This window comes from Danio rerio, chromosome 3 (genome assembly GCF_049306965.1).
Source record: "Danio rerio strain Tuebingen ecotype United States chromosome 3, GRCz12tu, whole genome shotgun sequence".
In the NCBI taxonomy this organism is placed as follows: Eukaryota; Metazoa; Chordata; class Actinopteri; order Cypriniformes; family Danionidae; genus Danio; species Danio rerio.
In genome coordinates, this window is record NC_133178.1 from 13,161,601 (window position 1) to 13,188,205 (window position 26,605).

At 35.7% G+C, this 26,605-nt stretch overlaps 1 protein-coding gene across 2 annotated transcripts; it reads left to right on the plus strand.

Moving 5' to 3' along the window:
• The first annotated feature begins 845 nt into the window (after positions 1-845).
• Positions 846-25,756, plus strand: rab3db (RAB3D, member RAS oncogene family, b). 2 transcript variants are annotated; one of them, NM_001002679.1, is given in 5 exon segments: positions 846-1,052; positions 11,783-12,016; positions 22,280-22,398; positions 22,941-23,065; positions 24,795-25,745. In NM_001002679.1, coding segments are annotated over 4 exon segments (663 nt in total). In that variant the 5' UTR covers positions 846-1,052; the 3' UTR covers positions 24,980-25,745.
• The last annotated feature ends 849 nt before the right edge of the window (positions 25,757-26,605 follow it).

A 26,605-nucleotide genomic window follows, 5' to 3' on the forward strand; every position in this document is an offset into this window, starting at 1 on the left:
CTATTTCAGGGGTCGCCACAGCGGAATGAACTGCCAACTATTCCAGTATATGTTTTACGGATGCCCTTTCAGCTGCAACCCAGTACTAGGAAACACCCATACACTCTCACATTCACACACGCACTACAGCCAATCTGGTTTAATCAATTCACTTATACCTGCATGGTCTTTGGACTGTGGGGGAAACCGGAGCACCCAGTGGAAGCCTACGGCAACACGAGGAGAACATGCAAACTCCACACAGAAATGCCTATTGGCACAGCCAGGACTCGAACTAGCAACCTGTGAGGCGACTGCTTACCACTGAGCCAATGTACCCCCCTCTTTAGGTAACGACAAGCCTTTTTTAGGGGGCTTGAATGAGGTTTTGCCTTGTTAAGATTTTAGAAATCACAGATTTAGATCTACTCTCTTTGGTTTTCAGCTAGACAACTAACTGTTAGTCACTTCATGTACAAACTGGAAAATTTGGATGCCAGTTATGTCAAATAATTAGGAAAATAACCATCAGGTGCAATTTAACATTATGTGTAAGTGGGCATATTAGACTTATTTTTTAAAATAAAAACAAAATTTTGCTTTTGTTTGGAGGACTAAGCTGAGGCAAATCTAGGAAATTGTAGCTCTAATTTTGAGCTTTGCTGTATGTAACCCAAAACATAATCCTTCCATTTCATGTTTTTCACTTTTTAACTTGAACTCATTCGAACTAAAAAATAAATGGATTTCAGACAAACATATGCGGATGGATGGATTGTGATTGTTGATTAACTATCTTAAAATTAATCCCCATATATAGATACTATAGTATTTACAAAAAAAACTGTGAAGAGGAAGAAGGAACTAGAGTAGTTGGGAATAAGCTGTAGAAGCCGCTGTGTACACACTTCAAATCCGGGAGCTCAAACACACACACACACACACACAGACGAGCGCGTGCACACACTTTCATACACACACACACACCGACTGAGTTTTTTTACAGGCGCCTTTCCACTCGAGGAATCCAGTGTGGATTTACCGGAGCACGAGGGATAAAGCGCCGTGTGAAGGTAAGAACTTCTCTTCAGTGTTTGTGTTTAACACTAATTTTCTGACGGTCATACAAACAATTCTCTGTCTCCGGATAGGAAAACCACAGCAGTCTTATTAACTTGGCTTGAGCAGGATATGAAATGTTTACATTTGATCACAGGGACATAGTGATGATGTCATTGTTTTTAAAGGAGTTTGGAACAGTTTAGAACGTTCGAAAGTCCATAGAACCATTTACTTTGGTACAATACAGTGCCACGGAATTCTTACGTTACTTTGGAATACTACCATGTAAATACCAGGGTAAATATAACTAACCGAAGTACTATAACCGTTGTTTTTATTATCAGGGAAAATCAGGGTCACACTTTATTTTGATGGTCCGTTTGATAAGTTTCATTGCATTTACATGCCAACTAATTCTTATTAAATTATAAGTAGACTGTTAGAGTTAGTGTAAGTTGACATGTACTTGCAAAGTTTCTTATAGTCAGTTAAATGTCTGTTTAGCTGCAGTATCAACAGATATTAAGCAGACATTATACTAATACTTGCATGAACCATCAAAATAAAGTGTTACCAAAACAGGTTTTATAAAAAAAGTTACTGGATCATTTTTTTATTTTATGTCATTGTCACATTTGAGTAAATAGCCTACCAAAGTGAATCATGTGTCCTGCTTTATCCTGTTGTACTGGAACACAGTTGTGGTGGACATCTGCCAGACGATCAATAGACAGATCAGTGCCATGGTAACCAGAGACACTGGCCCTCAAAGCACCATTTGGCCCTCTGTTGTAACTAAGGGATGAAGATTTTACTGGTTTATTGCAGAGAGGTGAACTTTCATCCCAGTCTCTGAGGTATTAAAAAGAGATTTGATATCGTCATGGCTGTTCGTTTCAAATGACTTGTGCTTACTGTTGTATGCATTTGATGATGTGTTTCAATATTGAGGTAAAGTTGGCTTTATATTTGCATATTCATTCAGTGACGCTCCCTATATTGTTTACCATGGAACGTTTGAATATTCAGTCTAAAATCACATGTAATTCTGACTTGAAAACAACATTAGCACCATTTAAAGAGCCCCTATTATAGTTTTTTGAAAATGGCCTTCCATGCATTGTGTAACACGGCTCTAAGTGAATGAACACATCTAGCTGAGGTTCAATTCTCAAAGTGCACCTTGTTTAATACTATTGATTCTTTAATGAAATAGTAGACTTGAAGTTGAATGACTGAATCGAGTTGGGTTCGGATGTTTTGTTTGATCCCATTGACGTCGATATGGTACATCACCAAATATGTACTTCCAGTTCTGGTAAAATGTGCACGTGCTTTCCCTTCACACACTAGCGGAGAGGCCAGGGATAACAAGACTGATCATGACGCGAATATGACAATCACTGACAGATGGAGATTTGTCTGTGGGGAATAAAGGGTTAATATTAATTTTTACAACAATACCACAGTATAGCCAAACAAGTGCTCTGTTTGTTCCTGTCATTTTTTTGATTTTTGATACAATAACCTATGCTCCAACACGGGATTCGCTGGCAGTTTGCTATTGAAGGAGCAGCAGAGACTATGGGACTTTGTCAGACTTTGACAGGGACTTTGTCAGTCTCTTTTACAGTTCAAATAGACCAGTTTCTTTTTCCTCCGGATCATTACATGTACAGGAAGTGTCATTAAAAATTGTTGCTTCGTTTTGTGTAGTTTGCAAAAATATGTGTTTAATTGTGTGTTATAAGTTGTAATCACCCTGCGCGGTTTGTAATCGCGTATCTATTAATCAGTGCTTGTACTATATCTCTCAGGTTAAATCAGTATGGGGCTATTCGCATATCGCGTCCAAAACTACGTTAAAAACGTGACATGGTGGGCATTTCTCTCTGTCTCATGCTAAACGCTGTCGACCAATCGCAACAGACTGGGTCATCAGACCAATAACCGCAGATAAGCTTTGGGCTAAAGAGGGGTTTGGGAACAAATGAATCACTGAATGATTCAGATGGGAGTGGCTAAGGTAAAATGAGGTAAAAATAACAGCACATTATAATACAATGAAAGTGTTTTTTGACCTTGCACACATATCAGCATGTTGTTGGAGACCTCTAAAACTAAAATATGACCATTTTTAATGCAAAATAGGGGCTTTTTAATTGACTGTAAACGATGTATTTTGATAGTAATTGGCTGCTAATATGACTTCCCGGTTTAGAATTTGCAAAGAAAACTTTTCTGAGGTTATATTATTTAGAAGTCTGAATGTGCAAATATAAAACCAAATTTACCTCAATGTTTCACTGTCTAATGAAGATGTTTTCAGGAAAGTTAAAAAAGAAAGGAGATATTGGTAAAGTTTCTCCTATACTTTACATTCATTTATTTTCCTTCAGCTTAGTCCCTTTATTCATCAGGGGTTACCACAGCGGAATGAACCTTACACTTAGCCAGCATATGTTTTACACAGCGATGTCCTTCCAGCTGTAACCCAGTACTGGGAAATACTCATGCATACTCATTCACACACATACACCACAGCCAGTTTAGTTCATTCAATTCACCTGTAGCGCATGTCTTTTGACTGTGGGGGAAACTGGAGCACCTTTAGAAAACCCACAGAACATGCAAACTCCACACAGAAATACAAACTGACCCAGCCGAAACTCGAACAAGTGAACTTCTTGCTGTGAGTGCTAACCACTGAGCCACTCTATCGCCTCACCTATACTGAAATAACTAATGCTCACATGTGAAGATGCATTTTGAAATTCACATCACACCCCTTCCCAATTCAATAGTATCTGGCTGCAGACTTGCACATGCAATCTCAGACAGGCACTCAATAGAGCTAGTGACGTGATGTCACTGTGAGTGGTAGAGGTTAGCCATGGGGCGATAACCGTTTTCAAGATATACCGCGGTTTGAAAAAGTTTTAAAACCGTCAAGATTTTCTGCTATACCATTCCTAAGGTATATGTACGATTTTTTATTGACTTTTTTTTGTTTTGTTTTTTAGGACAACAGTATCTCCAGCAGAAAAGATGCTGTCTTAGATTGTAAAGAAACCTGTGTTTTTAAAAACTAATTAAGACAACAGAAGACAATGATGCAATTGAATTTTATAGCCTGACATGTTTACTGCTCCAAAATGTTAGAAATGTTTCTTAACTTAAAATATATTGTGCACAAAACTGAAAAAGTTTTTGTTTTTTACCCTGCCATATGAAAAGAACATATTTTAGAGCACTAATCACAATACCGTGATATTTAAATTCAAGGTTATCATACCGTCAGAATCTTATACTTGCCCATGCCTATCCGCTTGTTAAGTGTGACGTCACGCGAAGCGGCATCCAGGTCCAAGCGCTCTATTCAACTGAATGGGGAGACCCACGAAATGGTAATAATAAACGTTTACAAAGCGATTTAATACTTTCGAAAATCACGATCGCAATATATATGTCCATGCCTAATATCCAATGGCTAGAAAGTAATTCTTTTTTTTATAAATTGTAAAAATGTTGGTATTTGTTATACAGCAAGCCCAGAGATTGTTGTGCACACTATGACTTTATATAAAATTAACTCTAATGTGTTATATGAATAAAAAGTGATCATAAACGAATGATTTCTCAACTCAAATGAATGGCGGCATGGACCCGGAAACAGTATTACATACGTCACCACTTAACAAGCGGATAGAAGTAGGGTTGGGGTTAGGTGTATCTCTGCAAGATGTATTTATTTATCTCAGAAAACATCTGCTGTGTTCAAAGTTTTGATAAAAGTTCTGCTGACTAAACATTCTAAACATTAAACATCGTATTGTAAGCATCTATTTATCTTTAAAATTCAAACTAAAAATTTCAGATGAGCAAACGCTCTAATAAGTATATCTTTCAGGTGTAAACACTAACATCAGATAGATTTCTATACGCTCAAGAGACATCAGAGACTCATTTTACATCTTGCAAAAAGGAGCACGGTAAGTCCCCTTTAAATGCAATTGTTTAATGTTTCAACTAATCTTTTATGAAAATAAATGATCAAAATATGGCAAATGATATGATCAGTTTATGTGAAATGAAATGACATAAAGGGTCTGACCTGTTCTTGATAAAATATAAAACACAATAAGTTATCTCCTTAATTTGTAGTTTGACTTGATTCATTTTAATATGGAAGGAAAGAAAGCTATTTAAAGCTCTAAAACAGCTTTTTTATGCTGTAAATGTCATGTTTTGCTGTAGATTACTCTCTGAATCTTAGCATATAAAGGGGGGAGGGGATCCATACAGTCTACAGCATAAGCATTATTGATCTGTGTTCCTCGCGGGACCAGTGAGATGGGATTCAGTCCAATTACTAATGGACGCAGAGCTGTGCTAAGTGGCATTTGTTATAAAAACATTCAAATTTGGGCTATAAAATGAATGCTGAGCATTTATTTGTGTGTTTTATGGTTCGCGCATGATGCACATTTGGAATAATAATAAATGAAGCCACAGCAAAGTTGTGAGGTGGATTATGATCGCCAGCCATGTTGCCAAAAGATTAGGAAATAAAATCCACTTTTGACATCTTAAATCCTCAGTTTTAGTATTGGAGGGTCTTGTGCTCAGCATGTGATGAGACTTAAGACCTTAGAAGGTAGAGTTTTACTCAGTGTTTCGTTTTAACAGTGTAATAGTAAAACATTGGTGAATCTGAGATTTGCCGTTTTTACACTGCAAAAAATGCTATTCTTACTTGGACTTATTGTCTTGTTTCTATCTAGAAAAATATCTACAACTTCTCAAATCAAGAAGCAGTTTTGAGTAAAATATAATATAATATAAAATATTGTCTTGCTTAAATAATAAATAATACATAAAAATTGAAGTGAGTCTTTCCTTAAAACAAAGAAAGTAATCTGCGGTGGTGTTAAGCGAAATCTTGTTTCAAAGCGAAAACAGATTATTTAACTTGTTTTAAAGAAAAACTCACTTAATTTTGACATTATTTCTTAAAACGTTTATTAGTCTAGGAAATGATTCTTGATTTAAGAATTTTTAGTCGTGTTTGGCGCAATTTGTTGCTATTTTCGACCAGTGCAACAGTAATTTTCATGTTTTGCGCCACAGTGTTTAAATAGAAAATTCTTTGCTTCATTTTGTGGACTCATGGGCGTGTCAATCTGAAAAGGAGGTGTGTTAAGGCGCATTGTTGGCGTGATGCTATTTTGAGGAACTGAAATAGACCATGCAAATGACCAACTAAAAGCAGGTCTAAGTCTAGTGCAGAGCACGTTAGTTATGCGCCTATGCAGGTCCAAATGCTTACACATTGCTTAATACACACAGGATGTACAGCAATGCACAAATATATTTACAAATGAAAAAAAAATTCTTTTTCTACATAAATATAAAAAACACTGCCTCCATGTCATCTTGAGTAAACTTTTTGCAGTTTATTCATGACAATTTGCATTTGTACAATGTTGTTATTATTATTAGCAGTATCATTTATTATATGCAAATTTATCTTTGTTTTATTAAAAAACAGATTTAGATTTGTCCACCTATCGGGTTTTGGAGACGTATGCATTACCATACGGGGTATCACAATAGGATGTGTGTTTAGATTTTTTTTTTTTTTTGACCACACGTCGATATTATTGCTTATTTATTCATTTGCTAGAAATCAGAACTGAATTTAGTAATAGTTTTGAAACAAATCTTTGCACTTAACAAGCTAAATTAAATATGTACGCTAATGGATTTTTTCTGTGGAGTGAGTACTTCACTGTTTCCTTACTTCAGGAAAGTAAAGGAATAAAAGTAAAGTAAAGAGAAAGTAAAGAGGCTGATTGGAGGAGGCTTGTTCTTTATCCTCCTGCTGCAGATGGTCTGTTTAGCTGTTTTCTCGCTAGTGAAGCGTTCAGTTTTTTTACTTACAAACACCGCCATGTAAATAGCAAATGCGCCATGGTGTGAAGCAACTGACTCTTAAAGGTAATGGGAGATCAGACTTTGATTGGTTTAATGCATGTTATGCTCAACTAGGGCTGCAACTAACGATGATTTTATAGTTGATTAATATGTCGATTATTTATTCGATTAATCGTTGAATTGGGGAAAAAAAAGAAAAGCATTCATTTCCAATCCTTTATTCAAAAAAGCTCATCCCTGAGGTGTTATAATAATAATAATAATAATAATAATAATAGTTATAATAATAAAATAAAAAACTAAATAGTTTTGCCCTTTTTTCAATCCAAATATCTTAAAAACGTTAAAGCAAGATATATATATACTAGACACATGAAATAGCTTAAGAAATTGTCTTGTTTAAAAAAAAAAAAAAAAACGTAAAAATTAAGTGATTATTTGCTTAAAACAAGCTAAAATATTTGGCAATGGGGTAAGAAAAATAAGATTAATAAGATATCTTATTTGGGGGTCTTGTTTTTGTTGGGTAACGGAGTGGTGGGGATGTATAGGTGTTTGTGTTTGCATCTGGGAGCCACTGCAATCCAAAAAGCTGAGGACCAGGGTGGGGGGGGGTGTAATTACAGGAGTTTTCCTTGACAAATAACAAAACATGAGATGGGTCTGAAATACAAAAGACTCCGGGGAAAAATGGTGTTGGCACGTATGGTATTTACATGTCTAAAACATAAAATAAGCATTACACGGGTAAAATGCTGCATAATTGTGATAATATGACACATCTTTTTCTGGCTCACCACTAGTCATCGCGCTAATGCTCAGTTTGAATTTTTCAGTCGCTGCTCTAAGGGTAAATGAGCTAACACTAACTTGTCATGCTTGTCAAGCTGGATAACGAGTAAAAATACCAGCACCAGGGACTTTATGGTCCTCACTTCAAAACAGAACAGAATTAGGATTCCGTAGTGATTTACCCTGCTACTGAACTTCCTTCCTCCTCATCCCTGCCTATGAAGTGCCAAACTTTGTATTAGTGCACACGAGAGACCACTCCGCTCCGCGCTAAACTAAGTGATTTTTGAATAATCAAACGTCTCTGTATGGCGTGACACAATGAATTGGTTATGAAATAATCGCTTTTAGCAATACATTTATTATCGATTTAATCAATTGGTTGTTGTAGCCCTACCCAAAACATAAACATTTGTGCCATGTGCTTTAGACTTTGCACCTAGATCGTTAAAATAGAGCGAAAAAAGTCTTAGCTAAATGCAGTGTTAGTATATTTCATGGGAAAATGTATAACTGTTTAATGAAAATTAGATTGAATTAATGAAATGTACACAAACATTTCGATTTTTAGGAAAATGTAAACCTGCCTCTGTGTGTGAACAGACAGTACTAAAAAACTACATATTGATGAGCTACTAATTCTATCACTAAAAAGTAACTACTTGTTAAAAATGACCATGTTGTTGTCTTATATGACAAGTTTAAGTTTAGTTTTTTGCGTTTTCATTCTGTTGAGCACAAAAGAAGATATTCTGAAGGATGTTGGCTTCTGTAGCATTTGCTTTTCTTACTATGGATGGGATAGAAGTGTGGGTTTTGTTTTGCCGTTAGAGAGAGGTTGTGTACACATACTGCAGAGTGATTTCTGCAAAGCATGCCTCTCTTTAATGCATTCTACGCATTCGTTTTTGTTGGAGCAGTTACCACTTAAAATAGGAAGGCGTTTCAAAACCTCTTGAGTGTTTCTTATCATCTTTCACAATCATTTAGCAACTCTGCCCTACACTGTAAACCTGACCGTTAGGATAAACCACCAGTCACAAACTCCTCAATAGTAAAAGAGCAATTTTGAGCACACAAATATCAGAATAATTATTCACCAAGCATAAAAATGAGCGCCTCTTCATGAGTGCCACTTTCTGTACTCACTCCACACTGAATTACTATTGCAAATGAGTTCAGATTGATAATACCTAACAAGTGCTCTCCAGACAATAGTGCACTCTCTTTGTTGTAACATCTCCACCTCTGGAGAGGAGCGTCTGCCTGCCTTTTAATGGGTCTGCAGGTTTTGTCCGTGGGCCCCGTCGCCATGGAGACGCTCTCCATCAGGTCGCGAGGCTCTGAATGATCAGTGTTTTATTTCAATTTCCCAAGAGTTCTCCTGCTAGTTTGAGCTCTCCTCTCGGTGAAGATGCAGGTCGGTGTGGACGGTTGTGATCAGAGGGTAATCCCAAATCTCTTTTCAAACCAAAATGCCTGATGTTTTTGTATAGTCTGCATGATATTGTGTTTGTAATCTTTCTAACTTCTTTAATGTGATGTATTTCAGTCAGTGTGAGGCAGGGTATTTGACAAGAAAAAAGTGTTAGGTGTGAGTGTTGTTTTTATGTTATTTCTTGTTCAGTTGATGTTGTCTTCAAATGGGACAGCAGATTCAGTTCATACAGTGTGTGTGTGTGTGTGTGTGTGTGTGTGTGTGTGTGTGTGTGTACGTGTACACAGGGCTTGACATTAACTTTTTTGATCACCAGCCACTGTGGCTAGTAGTTTTCCAACGTTATTAGCCACTCTGTATTTTCACTAGCCACAATTTTTTTGTTGGAAAAATATTTTTTATATGCATAAATATGAGTTTGACATGCTAAAACACTTGATTTAGATTTTGTGTTATGTCCACATGCCTCCTCATTAATTGTTGTGTCGTGTATGAGCAAATGGGTCATTGTTTCAGTGTTATATTGCATTAGTTTTTATTTCACATGACTTTTCAGAACTTAAAATTAAAGATTATCCAAATTTATCTTGGACCACACCAAACAATAAATATATCTTAGCCACAAATTTAAAATGTGTCAAAACAAGCTAAATATAGCTGTATACTATGCTTTCTATTTAACAAAACATTTCTTTAAAAAAACAAAAACAAAGAAGAACAATTGACTTTTAAAAAATAGTTATTGTCATGTATCGAAAATATGCACAGTAATCTGTCCTCGCTAAAGGTCTCTCAGATCACCAGTTAACTACTCATAATTGGAGAGTTAATCTCATATTAAAGCAATGTTATTGTAAACAAAAAAAAGATAATTAAACCATATTAACAAAAATAACTGTAAGCAAATGAAAGCAGGTGAAAAACATACCGTGTGTGATAATGAAAGGATGATCACATGCACACGTTCAAGGCCAATTAATAATCTGTTCAAAGCGAAAGTAACCGGTACTGCTTACAAAAAGACAAATGGAGACTGTTGGTGTATTAGCATAACTTTTTGTCTAGTCTATTTGAAAGAGAATCAAACACAGTTGCCTTCCAGGCACGGTTGCTTCACGCAAGGAAACGGGAGCGCGCACACGTTTTAAACAGTCGCGAGCATTACATCAGCTGTTAGCACGAGCGATCATCCTCTCAGTCGGTTTTCACCTGCTTTCTTTGCTTGTGCGAACGCAATTATTTTTGTTTGTCCTGCTGTTTCTCGATTCTTATATCACATTTGCACGCAATATGGGTCATGCTCATAGTCGAACACTGCTTTTAAGAAAACCACAATTTAAAAATAGTTTTCAACCAGCCAAAATGGCTAGTGGGAGTGACTGTCTACATCTTCTAAAGGTTTAATAAATAAGCTTTCCTTGATGTATGTTTTGTTATGGTAGGACAATATTTGGCAGACACAGCTATTTAAAAATCTGGGGTCCATTCTTGGTACATGGATTGCTCAGTTAGCTGGATTTGGTTGTTAATGATTTGACATGATTCAGGATAGTTTCATTCTTCAAAGCTCATCTGAGAGTTCTTGTCATAGCAACAGTTTTTGTAGCCCAAACCTGCTCAGGAGCAGGCTTATTTCATATAAGCTGGATTAGGCCGGGTCATTTCAAGGAAAGGCACACTGAAAGTATGTACCGAATTCTGATTTCTTCTTGCAGTAGTAATTATATAGACTTGGAAAAATAGTAAATGGCTTAAAAAAAATCATATATGTATATACAGTTAAAGTCAGAATTATTAGCCCTCCTGTTTATTTTTTCCCCAATTTTTATGTAACGGAGAGCAGATTTTCAAAACATGAAAATGAGAGCAACATTTCTAAACATAATAATTTAATAACTCATTTCTAATGACTGATTTATTTTATCTTTGCCATGAGGACAGAAAATAATATTTACTAGATATTTTTCAAGACACTTCTATACAGCTTAAAGTGACATTTAAAGGCTTAACTAGGCAGGTGAGGGTAATTAGGCAAGTTATTTTATAATGATGGTTTGTTCTGTACACTATCAAAAAAATATATAGCTTAAAGGGGCTAATAATTTTGACCTTAAAATGGTGTTTTATTTATATATATATATATATATATATATATATATATATATATATATATATATATATATATATATATATATATATAATATGCTCATTTTAGTTGAAATAAATAAAAGTAAAAAATATTTAAATAAACGTGTGTAATCTGCTTAATATAGATTTTTTAGATACAATCGTGTACTATTTTAAGGTACCAGCATAAGTGAAAAAAAAAATTGTACTGTTTTGAAGGTTTACAGTCGTTTGAAAAAGTCAAGGTTTTATAACCACCAAAGCTTTCTGTTATTCCTTTTCTACAATATAAGTAAGACCTTTTTTTTTTTTGTAGTTTTTAAAACTTACGTAAGTTAAATAGTTTTCGACAACTTGTAAATGTATAGCATATTAAAGTGATTTTGGCTATAGCATTTATTTAAAACTTTGAAATGAAAAGTGAAGGTCTGTTTTTCTGTCTTTTAGATGGCGTCAGTGACTGACTCGCGTCTTCAGCCGTCACAGAAAGATGCTGCAGACCAAAACTTTGACTACATGTTTAAACTCCTCATCATCGGAAACAGCAGCGTCGGTAAAACCAGCTTTCTGTTTCGATACGCGGACGATTCCTTCACTTCAGCCTTTGTCAGCACAGTGGGGATCGACTTTAAGGTCAAAACCGTTTTTAGGAACAACAAGAGGATTAAACTACAAATCTGGGTAAGTTTGACGATCACGTGATCAGTCTAACATCTTAAACTAAAAGCAGAAAAACTTTTTACATGCTCGTGTTGCAAGTTGCAACAGCTCTGCACTGTAAATAATGGTTAATACATCTAAGTTTGACAAACCAATTTCGAGAGGAGCACGTGATATAAATGATCTGTAATCATTAGCAAGCCAATCAGGTTAATCCAAATTCACAATAAATATCCCGTCTAGCATTACTTCCTTATCTTCGTTTAGAAGAACCCCCCCCATCCACCTCATCTCCCCCTATCCTCCTTCACCAGGGGGAGCTCTCGAGAACTATCCGATCTCGTACCCCCTTACATGCTCATCAACCAGGCGGGAGCCCTGGGCTCAATTATTACTGAACTTAGGGTTCACTCTAGGGACAGCATGCCAAACCTGCTAATATTATCAAGCACTAACTATGTTCGACCTCTTGACTGTAATCTAATCTAAATCTAAAGTAAATCATAACTTGGTAAATGTAATAATTTAATTTTGTTTCAAATCTTTTTGATATAGAAGCTGTTTTAAGTTAATGTAACTCAAGTTTGATAGCATAAGATTATTTGATTCCACTTAAATTATTTAGGCAACCATGTAATGTTTTTTTTTATAGTGTGGATTGTAACAATGTCAGTGGTTTGCAACATGTACACAATTAAAGTGTACACTGGCTCCATTAATAACACATTTTACCAATCTTGGTCCTAAAGTTCCATTAAGTTTCAATATTTACACTCTGCTATTGAAATTGTGACCTGTTCATTTTAAGATTACTTTTACTCTTTACATTCTGTTCATTTTTTTACATTTACATTTCTGTACATGTGATTTTTCAGCTTTTTAATTTTTAATAAATTTCCAACAATTTATACAACTCTTTTTTTCACATTGTCATTATGGGCTATTGTGGTAGAATTTTGAGGTAATCAATCAATTTAATCCATTTTGAAATAAGGCTGTGACAAATGTGGAAAAAGTGAAATGCTGTGAATACTTTAGCGGCACATATTTTTTCGCTGTGCTTGTAAACAACCAGGTTTCACACTGGGAACAGGAACATGAGCCGTGTTCAAGCAGGAGCAGTGCGTAAGGCATATGGTTTCTATGTGTCTGTTTTCCATTTTCAAATGCTTTCGGTTAAGTGAAGTTTATTAATAAACAAATTTCAAGAGGATCACGTGTTTATGATTGTTTACAGCTGTTCCAACTTTAGCTAATGACTGATTATCCTATCAGACGATCCTTAACTCACTATAAATAACCAGACTTTTCTCATCTCAATATCTTCGTCTTGAAGAAACGGGCGTCACGGTGGCCAGCGATTAGCGCTGTTGCCTCACAGCAAAAATGCCCCTGGTTTAATTCCTTTCCAAACCAGACGGCATTTCTGTGTGGAGTTTGCTCGTTCTCCCCGTGGTCGCGTGGGTTTTCTCTGGGTCCTCCGGTTTCCTCCCACTGTTCAAAAACAAGCACTTTAAACAATTAATCCAAATACTTTAGCTAAACTCTGAGTACACCTTTCAGCATCCATATCTGACACATAGCTACAACAAGCAAGAGGGGGAGTCATCGAGATATACCTGAGCTCAAACTCCCCTCTCGCCTTGCAACGGGAGGGAGCCCAGGGCTCGAGGATCTTATAAGCTCAGGGCTCAGCACGCCAAACTAGCTTTATTATCAATCATCAGCTAAGTGTGAACTCTTGAAACTGCATTGAAAGAGAAGAGTCTTTCTTCAGGTGGTTTGTCAAGCCTACTCATCTGTGTGAGGCACACTCAGAAATGCACAATTGTTTTAAGGGTTTTCATTTAAACTCTGTTGTGCCTAAATGCTTACAAATCACCGGCCTAAAAACACATGCAAGTAATAAACTTTCATTCCATTAGGGTAAAACTCTGCAGTGACTCCACAAATCACGTGTGTTCTGTACTGTGGTTCCTGGTCAAATTTATAATGCCAACATATAAACTCAATATGGCACATCCTCCGTGACTATGCACGCCGACATTTGACGCAGAAGTATAAATCAGCCTTAAGCCACAGTGCCGCCATCCATCAATTCTTCATTTCTTTTTCAAGTGTAGGTGCAAACTGGAAAATAAGGTTCTGACTGTGCAATTTGACTGTCTGTTATTCAGGGGTGACTGAAGTTCGTGGCTGTGTTTTCAGAAGTGCATTTACTCTAATGTGAGTTGTGGCTGTGATCCAGTATTAGAAAAGTGTGTGTGTGGGTGTGCGTGGTTCTGATAAAAGCTCCTCTTGGCTGTGCAGATCCTCTGTTTCTGTCAACCTGTAACTGGAATAACATGTAGTTTGGTAACTTGAAAAGGTTACAGTACATTTCTAAAGCTCACTCCACTCATGAATATTTTATGCAGATTTTGGATATGTAAATAGGCTTGGGCTTGAAGATTGATGGCTGATAACGGAAAGGTTGTGGGTGCAAATTTTTAAAAACCCCCAAGGGACGGTTCATCCATAAAAGAAAATTCTCTTCTCATTTACTCATTGTGTCCGTTTCAGAAAGGAGGTTAAGTGAAAACTCAGAGTTTTTAACCTTAAAATGAGAGAAACTTTGGGTTTTCAATTTCAAAATGGCAGTAATGTTAAACTGGAGAAAGCAGGGTAAGTCAAGCCTGTTTCTGAAAGAGAGATAACTTTAACTCAGAGTCAGTAGCTTACGCTGTGAACATAACCTGGTCAGGAGCAGGTTTTATTCTCTAAACTCTGAGTTTCTGTCGGTCTCCTCCACTTTTTTAAAGACAAAGCGGTATTTCTCTCCTTACCCTTACGTTTCCACCCACCTATTTTAATGCTCATTTTGGAGATGCGCATCAAAACGATTGATGGAAACGTCATGATGCACATAACTTTTGAAAATACGCATAAATAACTGAGTAGGATAAACTTTTATTCGATAGAAAAGATGCCCCCAAACTATGATGGAAATACTTTTACTGAACAAATTACAGTATGTGCATTAAAGGTTAGTTATAAGAAATCATATGGTGATGAAAATGTGTGTGAACAGACAACCCAACAGGCTGAGCACACTGTAACACATCTAAAGTGTTGTTTTGGTCATTCTAAAACGCCTGAACCGTTTCAGTATTAATGTATATTATTTTTGACCTCCAGAGCATCTGGAGCGTGTTAAGAGTGTCTGTTCTTCACGTCTTATAGCTTCAAATGCCCCCACGCGTTCATTGTGTGGCAGCGTTGTCTTCTGAGGCGCAAGTACATTTATTAAGTAAAGAAAAGATTGACGCAGCTTCTTCTACCGCAGTAAATTCTGTTTTTGCTGTTGATATTTGGCTGCGTTTTAATCAGGAAGTGACGATTTTGTTCTATTTATACATTTAATTAACGTATTTGAATAAAAACACAGCTATTAACTACATTTTAGTCACACAAAGAACAAAGGCACGTACAAGAATGGCTTGTCCTTTTTTAATAAATGATTAACTTAAATTCACTGACCTTCGACATGTACTGTAACTAGATTAATGGGATTATTATTCTTTCTAAAAACTATTGTTTAGTTCTGCTTACATTTCAAAATGTCATATCAACCTCTATCACTTGATTAATAAAAAAGGAAGACACACAAGTGCACTTTTAAATCTATTAAAACTGATCAACGCCTATAAAAGTGGGAACGTGTGTAAAGATTTTATAAACGTCACACATAACATTACTTACTGTATTATTCTTAAATATTTAAATACTTTAGATGTAAAATTACGCATTAACTTGAGCAGCTGTGTCTTCCCACGCTAACTGTCTCTGTTTCACTGATGCAGTGGTGTTGCTTTTCAAAATGTATGGTCATATTTGCTATAACTTTGCATGAGCACATCAAGTTCAGCTGGAGAAAAAAACGGTGATCTCTTTATTAAGATGTTGCAATGGTCACTCGTAGTATCTTTGCTCCATTGATAATGCCTTGTAATAGTCGCGGTGTGCACGCTTAACTCTGAGTTGGTCGACTCACAGTTGATTGACCAAGCTCAGATCAGCTATTCTGAAACCGAAAACTCAAGAGTTTTTAATCTCTCGGTAAAATCAACTCGGAGTTCAAGTTTAAACTCCGAGTTGGTTGAACCTCCTTACTGAAACAGGCCCATTCTCTACTTGTTCCAATCCTTTTTGTGTTTTGTTTATTTTTTGAACACAAAGGAAGAAATTTTTAGGAAATGTTTAGGAACTGTTTATTGGAAAACAGTAAGGGCTGCACCGTAGCTTGGTGGTTAGCACTGTCACCTCACAGCAAGAAGGTTGCTGGTTCGAGTCCCGGCTGGGCATGTATTTGTGGAGATTGCATGTTCTCCCGTTTTTGGCGTGGGTTTCCTCCGGGTGCTCCGCTTTCCCCCACAGTCCAAAGACATGCAGTACAGGTGAATTGAAGAAGGTAAATTGGCAGTAGTGTATGTGAGTGTGTGGGTGTTTCCCAGTGTTAGGTTGCGGCTGGAATATTGGATATTAATGTTGTCTTCTGAGGGAAGCACAGTGGGTAGCACAATCGCCTCACAGCAAAAAGGTTGCTGGTTCGAGCCCCGGGAGCTCCGGTTTCCCCCACAAGTCCAAAGACATGCGGTACAGGTGAATTGAATAAGCTAAACTGGCCATAGTGTATGTGAGTGTGTGGGTGTTTCCCAGTGTTGGGTTGCACCTGGAAGGGCATTCGCTGCGTAAAACATATGCCGGAATAGTTGGTGGTTCATTGTGCTGAGGTGAGCCCTTAAAATCAGAGACTAAGCCGAATGAATGCATGGAAACCAGTAACCATTGACTTACATAGAATTTTTTTCTGCTCCTGGATTCTTGGAAACATTCTTAAAAATATCTTCTTTTGTGTTTAACTGGTTCATTCTGCTGTGGCGATCCCTGATTAACAAAGGGACTAAAGCCAAAAAGAAAATGAAGGAATTATTTTAATGTAATGCGTAATAACTTTACTTGTTACATAGAAAAGTCATTTTATTATGTAACTTGCGTTAATTGTAATGCGTTTCCACCAACACCGACCACAACAGTGTCAAATTAATTTCCAGGCTGACTTTAATCTCACAGCTCTGATTGATACTTTTATGCGTATGTATCTGAGCTTTATTATTATTTTAAATGTATTTTTTATTTATTTACGCAGGGACAATGTACAACATGACATCTGTAGTCCCCGGGCAGGCAGTTTTAACAAATTTAACAGTAAAAAATAATACATTTACAATACACTTACAATACAATGCATGCAATACATCATTATCAATAAAATGAAATCAAATGAGTGGTTACATATTTGACTTTGTTTAAGCCAAATTTTTGGAACAGTTTTAAAATGATTAAAAGTGATACTCTCTCTGATATGTACTGGTGTTTTATTCCATCCTTCTGCTGCTCTGACTAAAAAAACTGATCGTTCAAAAGCAGTTCTTTCAAGTTTAACTGAAAAGTCACCTATAACCAATGACCAAGGCCAGACGGAATCTGCGGAAGTTTTTTGCTATTTCTGCAGAGAATTTTGGTAAAAATCTGCAGATTTCTGCGGAATTATTTTGGGAGTATCATGACTAAATCCTTAATATGTGAAATAAAAAGTAAAACCTTTTTAAACTTTTATTTAATGTTTAATCTGCAAATCCAATTAGATGCACTTTATTTGATAAACAAAGCAAGTCTCTCGTATAATATCTCTACTAAAAGACAGAAACTATCACTGTACAAACTGCATTGTGCACAAATCAGATGCACATTTTCATATTAGTCAATAACATTACTGTAATTAATTTAAAAACTGAATAAATATAAATTTACACACATTTACTCAAGTAAATAAACAGAATTAATGATGGGCTAAAAATCTACGGAATTCTGCGCACGCAGATTTCGTGTGGGCATACCGACACCCTAGTCTGTCTTACATTGTCCTTGCTGACAATCACACATTGTTTGGGAGGTGGTGGTGCAAGATCATTAAATATTTTATACAATAAGCATACATCAGCGTAAAATAAGAAACTGTCGAATTTTAGTCATATTTGTTGTGCAATACAGTTACAATGATAATAGCTCCTTGGCTTTTTAGCTAAAATATTTACAGTTTGTTTACAATGGTTTAAAATGTTGTAATGTTCATGTGGGGCCGCTTGTAGCACAATAAGATAAGTGAGGGAAAATCATTGAATTCATAAAACGTTTAGCAGCAGCCATAGGTAACCGATGCCCCAATGTTTCTATTCACGAGTTCACACTCAGAGATATTTGATTGAGTAGAATATGCGTATTTGGTGTGTTGTCCGGGGAGAGGGCTCTGAGCTGGGAAAGACACCCTAACTCGTATTATGCCTAGTTCAGACTGCGTGATTTTAGCCCCGATTTTGGCTCGCCGACAGGTTTTGAGAAATCGCCGACAAATGCCTGAAATCCCAGGCAAATTGCTGCTCGTGCACGTGAGTGACAATCACACAGTATGAACTTTCAAAGAGGCGATCTGAGAGAATCGCCGATGCCTGTGAGATATTCGGCATGCTAAATATCTGGAGCTGTCGGCGATTCAAATCATGCCGTGTGAATTGAGTTTTGACTGAAAATAACATCAGCGATTGCCTACAGCCAATGAGAGAGCGGCTTTCACTTGTGTGTGTGCGTGTGTGTATACCTGCTGCAGGCCAGCAGGAGGCTGGGGGAGAAGTTAAAAGCTCTCTTTTTCGGTTTATTTGGACCCACGAAATGGAGGAAAAACTAGTGGAGGTTTGACAGGACTCAGGAGCAACCGTGTATGTTTGACGTTTCATACAGAAAGACATTAGTTTATTAGCAACGTTGAGGAGAAATGGCTAATTCCCTTTAATCCCAGGTGAGCAAACATGTACATGTTCTACCCCATTAAAGACTTCTTTCTCATCATGTAGTTAATAACAAAAGATATACTACGTGTTTTTGGCTGTGAGACGTAGTTTGGACGAAGTTGTCGGCGATTCTTCCTATAGTAAAGTCATGCAATGTGAAAGTCCCTGTCGCCGATCCATCTTGCAGTGTAAACAAAGCAGCGACGAAATGCTAGCCCAGCTAGTCATGCAGTGTGAAAACATCTGTGACACGACTACTATTAAAATCATGCAGTCTGAACTCGGCATTATTCCCCTTATCAGGATAAAGAGAGACCCCGCCCCCTATGACTATTTATAGGGGTCTGCTCTTCAACTGATTGGATAATAGAATGATTGTGTGTGTGATGAATTAGCCTCGTCAAAGACTGATCATGCTCCTCCTGAAATTTGTTTATAAAACATCACTAAATCCTCAGGCTTGCTCTAGCTCTTTTGGAAACCTACTTAATGTTTTTTTTTAAATTTAAATTACAGTCAATAATTATACCTAAATATTTAACTTGATCAACTATAATTATTACTTCTCCAATAACTAAAATATCTGAGCAATGCTCCTCATTTTTCTTAATTGAATTTATTTTTACTTACATTGAGGGTAAGACATGAACAATATAACCAGTCTGAAACTTTCTCTAGCTTTGGCTTTAGAGAAGTCATAGAAATATAATAAATAGTAATTACTGATTAATTATTAAATAGTAATTACTTTCCACTGTTCAAAAAGTCAGAGTTTTTCCTCCTACAGTGAGTCATTAATGGATGATGTGCAAACTTGTGTGACTCTGTGTTTGCTCAGGCAACACTTGTCCTCTCTGGTGATGGAGGCTCTTCATGCTAATGTTGTTTGGCCAATAGCAGGTTTCTATGCGACGCCGGTCAGTTGCTGTGCCAACTCAGATCAGCAGTCCTTCATCATGGCTGGATGATTTTTAATTCATTTGATTTTGAACCTGCATTATTCAAATAATCACAGGATAGAACAGATTATGTATTATATTATTAATATTATATATATTATTTATAATATTGCATATTATAATGATACCTACTTGATATACAAAATATAATCAAATACTATTTATATTTATATTATAGTGTGTTTATTTTAAATGTTAAATGTTGAAGTCAGAATTATTAGCCCCCTACATATTTTTTTTTTTGTTTGACAGAGAGAAGATTATTTAAAACATGATAGTTTAAATAACTCATTTCTAATAACTGATTTATTTTATCTTTGCCATGATGACGGTAAATAATATTTTACATAGATATTTTTCAAGATCCTAGTATTCAGCCTAGAGTGATATTTAAATTAAATATCTTAATTAGGTCAATTAATTAGGCAAGTTAGGGTAATTTGTATAACTGTGGTTTGTTCTGAAGACAATGGAAAACAAATGTTGCTTAAGGTGCTAATAATATTGGCCTTAAAATGTTTTTTAAAAAATGAAAACGGCTTTTATTCTAGCTGAAATAAAACAAATAAGACTTTCTCCAGAAGAAAAAAATATTATAGGAAATACTGTGATAAATTCCTTGCTCCATTAAAGATAATTTGGGAAATATTTGAAAAAGAAAGTATAATTCATGGAAGGGCTAATAATTTTGATTGCATTTTGTATAAATTCAGCTATTTCATACAGTTGAAGGCAACATTTAGCCCTAAACAACTATATAAACAATGTATGATTATAAATCATTTTAAAACATGGTGATTTTTACCTTGTATGAAATTATTCAAACCAAAATGAAAACTTATTTGCAGTACTCATTATCCGCTCCAAACCAGTTTTAGTTTCTTTCTTCTGTTGAACAGAAAGCAAGATATTTATTTATTTATTGTAAACTTTATTTATTGAACACAAGTGAATAGCATTTGTTGTATACAAATGTCCAATATCTTCTTTTTTTTTTTTCTTTTAAACACTTTTGTAAACATCCAACCCCAAAACCCCCCCACCCATTCTACCCATACATACACATAGCTAATCTTCTTGTCAAACATATAACAGATGACGAAGGGTAAAATAAACAAAAATATATATAGTAATAATACAATTTAAAATAAATATATAAATAAATTGAAATAAATGTATGTGTGTGTATACACACACACACACACACACACACATATACACACACACACATCCATACATATACATATAAATATAAGTAAATAAAGTGAACATGGGGCATAGTAAATTAAATAAGTAAATAAATAAATAGATCAATAAATACAATAAAATAGATACATTAATTACAACAACAATAATGTGCTACCTTGGTTATTGTGGTTTTAGTTGTGCTGAGGTTGGACCAATGTGTCTAGTTTAGGGCATAATAACACCAGAGTAAAAAGGCTAAATTGTAAGCTAATTCTGACCATAAAATAATGTCTTAAATAATCGCTTCGAGAGGTGTTAAATTCTCATAATAATTTAGTAGTGGCCTCCAATGAGTATAAAACTTGTGAGATGATCCTCTGAGAGAGAACTTGATCTTCTCCAATTTCAGAAGACTTAACGTGTCAGACTTTGAGGGTGATTGTAGTGATTTCCACATTAGAAAGCAAGATATTTAGAAGAATGTTTGAAAAAACAAACAAACAAGCAAGCAGCTACTGACTTCCATAGTATTTTGTTTGTTCTGAGTAAGGATGTCAACAGCTGCTTTTTTTCCCTAACATTTTTCACAATATCTTCCTTTTGTGTTTCATAAAAGTTTACAACCACATGAGTGTGAGTATATGGAGAGGAAACATAGTTATTTCATATGAACTGCCCCATTAAGATATTAAATAACTAGAGGAAATAAATCTAAAATTATAACAGGGCAGCATGGTGGCACAATGAGTAGCACAATCGGTTGCTGGTTTGAGCCTCGGCTGGGTTAGTTGGCATTTCTGTGTGGAGTTTGCATGTTCTCCTCCCATTCATGTGGATTTCCTCCTGGTGCTCCAGTTTCCCTCACAAGTCCATAAACATGCGGTATAGGTGAATTGGATAAGCTAAGTTGTCCATAGTGTTTGGGTGTAAATGTGTGTATGGATGTTTCCCAGTGATAGGCATCCGCTGCGTAAAACATATGCTGGATAAGTTGGCGGTTCATTCCACTGTGGTGACCTTAGATTAATAAGGGAACTAAGCCAAAAAGACAATGAATAAATAAATGAATGAATGAATACAATTATAACAATCAGAATTTGTGAAGACAAAAACAAAAATGGTGGCAGCTCTTTTCTGCCATCTCCTGGTTGTAGAGGGTAATAACACATTAATCCACCACCACCATCACCATCATCATCATCATCAGTCATGTGTTGAATTGTGATTATTGTCCTGCTGCTGTTGTTCAGGACACGGCGGGACAGGAGCGCTACAGGACCATCACCACAGCCTATTACAGAGGAGCAATGGGCTTCCTGCTCATGTTCGACATCACCAACCGGGACTCATTCAATGCTGTTCGGGACTGGTGAGTGACACGCTTCACACAGACACACACGCACACACATACTTGTATACATGGTTTGCAGTAACCCTCCAGGCGTAATGTATTTTACACTATAAAAATGCTTATTTTATGACCCCAGCACCCCTAAACCCAACACTCACAGCAAATCTGAGGCAAATTTTGAATGTCAAAAGACTTTAAAGTATGATTTTTAACCTGTTTCCCTGTAAATCATTTTTATACTCAAGTCATACTGAATACGGCCATTATACAACTCTTTCTCCTTGTAAACCACAAACAAGTGCACACATGAACAGGTGTACCTAATAAAGTGGCCAGTGAGTGTATAACACACTATAAAAAAAATCCCGTAAATCCTGTTTTCTGTATTTCCTTCTGTTTATTTCTGCTTTGAATTGCATTATGGGACCTTGATTTTTCTTCCAACAACTTTTAGCCGTGAAGAGTTTGAAAAATTTGACTTCTTTTAAGATTTTTCATAGTTTAAAACAGTTTTTTAATACTGATTGAGAGTGTTTAGTGTTTCTGTCCTGACTGTGTAGGGCCACGCAGATCAAGACGTACTCGTGGGACAATGCTCAGGTGATTCTGGTGGGAAACAAGTGTGATCTGGAGGACGAGCGGCTCATTCCTACTGAGGACAGCCAGAGACTCGCACACGAGCTCGGTGAGGGAACACACACTTTAAAATAAATCATCTGAATAAATAAATAACCAGAATGTTGTTGTTTTTTTTTTTTAAGTTTTATTTTTTGATGTAGTTTTTTTGTTGTGATTTTTGGTTTTTGGTTTTTGTTGTTTTGTTTTGTTTTGGTTTTATTGTGGTTGTTTCGTTTTGTGTTGCGTTTTGTTTTGTGTTTTTTGTTGATTTGTTTTGTTTGTTTTTAGTTTTGTTTTTATTGTTTGTTTAGTTCTGTATTAAGTTTTGTTTTGTGTGTTGTTTTGTTTAATTTAGCTTTGTTTTGTGTTTTGTTTTGTGTGTGTTTTTGTTTAATTTTGTTCAGTTTATTTTTTTCTTTTTTGTGTTGTTTTTTTGTAGTTTTTTTGTTTGTTTTGTTTTGTGTGTGTGTGTTTTGTTTAATTTAGTTTAATTTATTTTATTGTTGTTTTGTTAGGTTTTGTTTTTGTGTTGGTTTGGTTTTGTTTTGTTGTGGTTTTGTGTTGTGTTTTGTTTCATGTTTTTTGTTTTGTTTTGTATGTTTTTAGTTTTGTTTTTGTTGTCTTAGTTTTGTGTTTAGTTTTGTATTTAGTGTTGTTTTGTGTGTTTTTAGTTTTGTTTAATTAACCCTTGTTTTGTTTTGTGTTGTTTAGTTTATTTTTATTACTTTTGTTGTTTTTGTGTTTTGTTTTTGTTGTTGTGTTTTGGTTTGGTTTTGTTGTGGTTGTTTCGTTTTCTGTTTTGTTTTGTGTTGCGTTTTGTTTCGTGTTTCTTGTTGTTTTGTTTCTTTTTTTGTGTGTGTGTTTTGTTTTGTTTTTGTGTTGTTGTTTTGTCAATACAGAAAAAGAAAACATCTATTCATTTATTAGTTTCCTGGATTATTTAGAAAAAAAATCCTAGATATTTTATCATTTTCATACTGAATAATTAAATAATGGATCATTTATAAATCAAGTTCATTTGTTGTTTTGTTTTGTTAATACATAAAGTCAATCATTAATTTAGTAATTTCCTGTACTATTTAATAATTTCTAATTTGCATAATGGATAATTAATTAATTGATAATTTACAAAAGAAGTTTGATTTATAAACAAGTAATTTTTTTAGTTTATTAAATTTTTACTTCTATTAATAACAAAAAATATTAAGATATGTTAATATATTAAGCAAATGTATACATTTTACCAGTTATTAATAATAATACAAATACACACACACATATACAGTGTGTTTCTCCAGTTTCTGTCTAAGGCAGATTATTTTTTCAACACATTCTAAACATACTATTTTTAATAATTAATATCTAATAACTGATTTATTTTATATTTGCCATGATGACAGTAAATCATATTTCACTAGATATGTTTCAAGATGCTAGTATTCAACTTAAAGTGACATTTAAAGGCTTAACTAGGTTTATTAGGCAATTCATTTTATAACCGTGTTTTGTTCTGTAGACAATGAAACATATTGCTTATAATTACTTATAATGGGGGCTAATAATCAAAAAAAAACAATAATAATTAAACTTCTTTTATTCTAGCCGAAATGAAACTAATAAGACTTTCTCCAGAAGAAAAAATATTCACAGGAAATAGTGGGAAAAAATCCTTAATCTAATGAATATCACTCAAAATTTTAAAAAGAATAACCATCGCACAAGAGGTGGAATAATAATTGTAAAAATATATACTTGAGAAACTTGACTTTATTTTTCACTTTTATTCGTCTTTACAGGTTTCCAGTTTTTCGAGGCGAGCGCCAAAGACAGCATCAACGTGAAGCAGGTGTTTGAGTGTCTGGTGGACGTGATCTGTGACAAGATGACCGAAAGCCTGGACGGAGACGCCGCCGTGTCCAACCATAAAGACTGCAGTCTGCAGGACGCGGCTGATGAAGGACACAGTGCCTGCGCCTGCTGAAAGCACACAACAGAAAACACTTTCCTCCTGCTAGCTCTGCTGTGGTTTGTTGACGTGGACGGAGTATCATGATGACGTGGATTGGACTCTGCGCTGGTGATCTACGTGACACACCCGTCGCAAAACAACTCCACACACTGCAGGTTCATTCACATTTCTCACACATCTTTCCCTCTAACAGGCCTCACGCTTTGAAGGTTCTTTGTGCTTTTTGCATGCGTTGCCTTTTTTTTCAGCTCATTATTGTTGAGATCAATGTTGTGAGTTCTGATGAACTGATGTGTGTTTACTCTTGGGAAAAATTCTCTCAAGTGAAGCTTTCTGGAAGATTCGAGAGTTTTTTTTTAAAGGGGTAGTTCACCCAACTATGATATTTATTCATCATTTGTACATCATCAAGTGGTTCTAAACCTCCAAAGTTTCTTTGTTCTGGTGCACACAAAAGAAGATATTTTTAAGAATGTTGAAAACCTTTAACCATTGACTTCCATAGTATGATAAACAAATACTATGGAAGTCAATGGTTATAGGTTTCAGCATTTTTCAAAATATCTTCCGTTGTCTTTGACAGAAAAAAAGCCACTCAAACAGGTTTTGAACTAGTGAAGATTGAGTAAATGATGACAGACTTTTCAGTTTTGGGCGAACTATCCCTTTGAGTGTCTTTCCGTCTTTTATTCTTGATTTGATTTTGACAATGTCTTGTGCTTATTATAAAATTCGAGAAGTATTTTGTGTAATAAAATAAAATAAACATTTGTTAGAATACAGATAAAAGGAGTGTTCCTGATTATAAATTGTTCATTGTTGGCACACTTTTTAAAATAATGACCTCATTTGTTATTTGAAGAAGTTAACAATCTTTATACACTCACCGGCCACTTTATTAGGCACACCTTACTAGTACCAGGTTGGACCCTTTTTTGTTTTCAGAACTGCCTTAATTCTTTGTGGTGTAGGATTTAACAAGGTACTAGAATTTTTTCTTAGAGATTTTGTACCATATTGACATGATAGTATCAGAAAGTTGCTGAAGATTTGTCGGCTGCACATCTATGATGCAAATCTCCCGTTCCACCACATCACAAAGGTGCTCTATTGGATTGAGCTCTGGTGATTGTGAAGGCCATTTGAGTGCAGTGAACTTATTGCCGTGTTCAAGAAACCAGTCTGAGATGTTTAGCGCTGAGATGTTTATGACATAGTGAGTTGTCCTGCTGGAAGTAGCCATCAGAAGATGGGTACACTGTGGTCAAAAAGGGATGGACATGGTCAGCAACAATACTCGGGTAGGCTGTGGTGTTGACACGATGCTCAATTGGTACTAATGGGCCCAAAGTGTGCCAATAGTGTGCCACACTATTACACCACCATCACCAGCCTTAACCGCTGATACAAGGCAGGATGGATCCATGCTTTCATGTTGTTGATGGCAAGTTCTGACCCTACCGTCCAAATGTGGCAGCAGAAATTGAGACTCGTCAGATCAGGCAACGTTTTACCAATCTTCTATTGTCCAATGAGCCTGTGTAAATTGTAGCCTCAGTTTCCTGTTCTTAGCTGACAGGAGTGGCAACCAGTGTGGTCTCCTGCTGCTGTAGCCCATCTGCCTCAAGGTTGGATGTG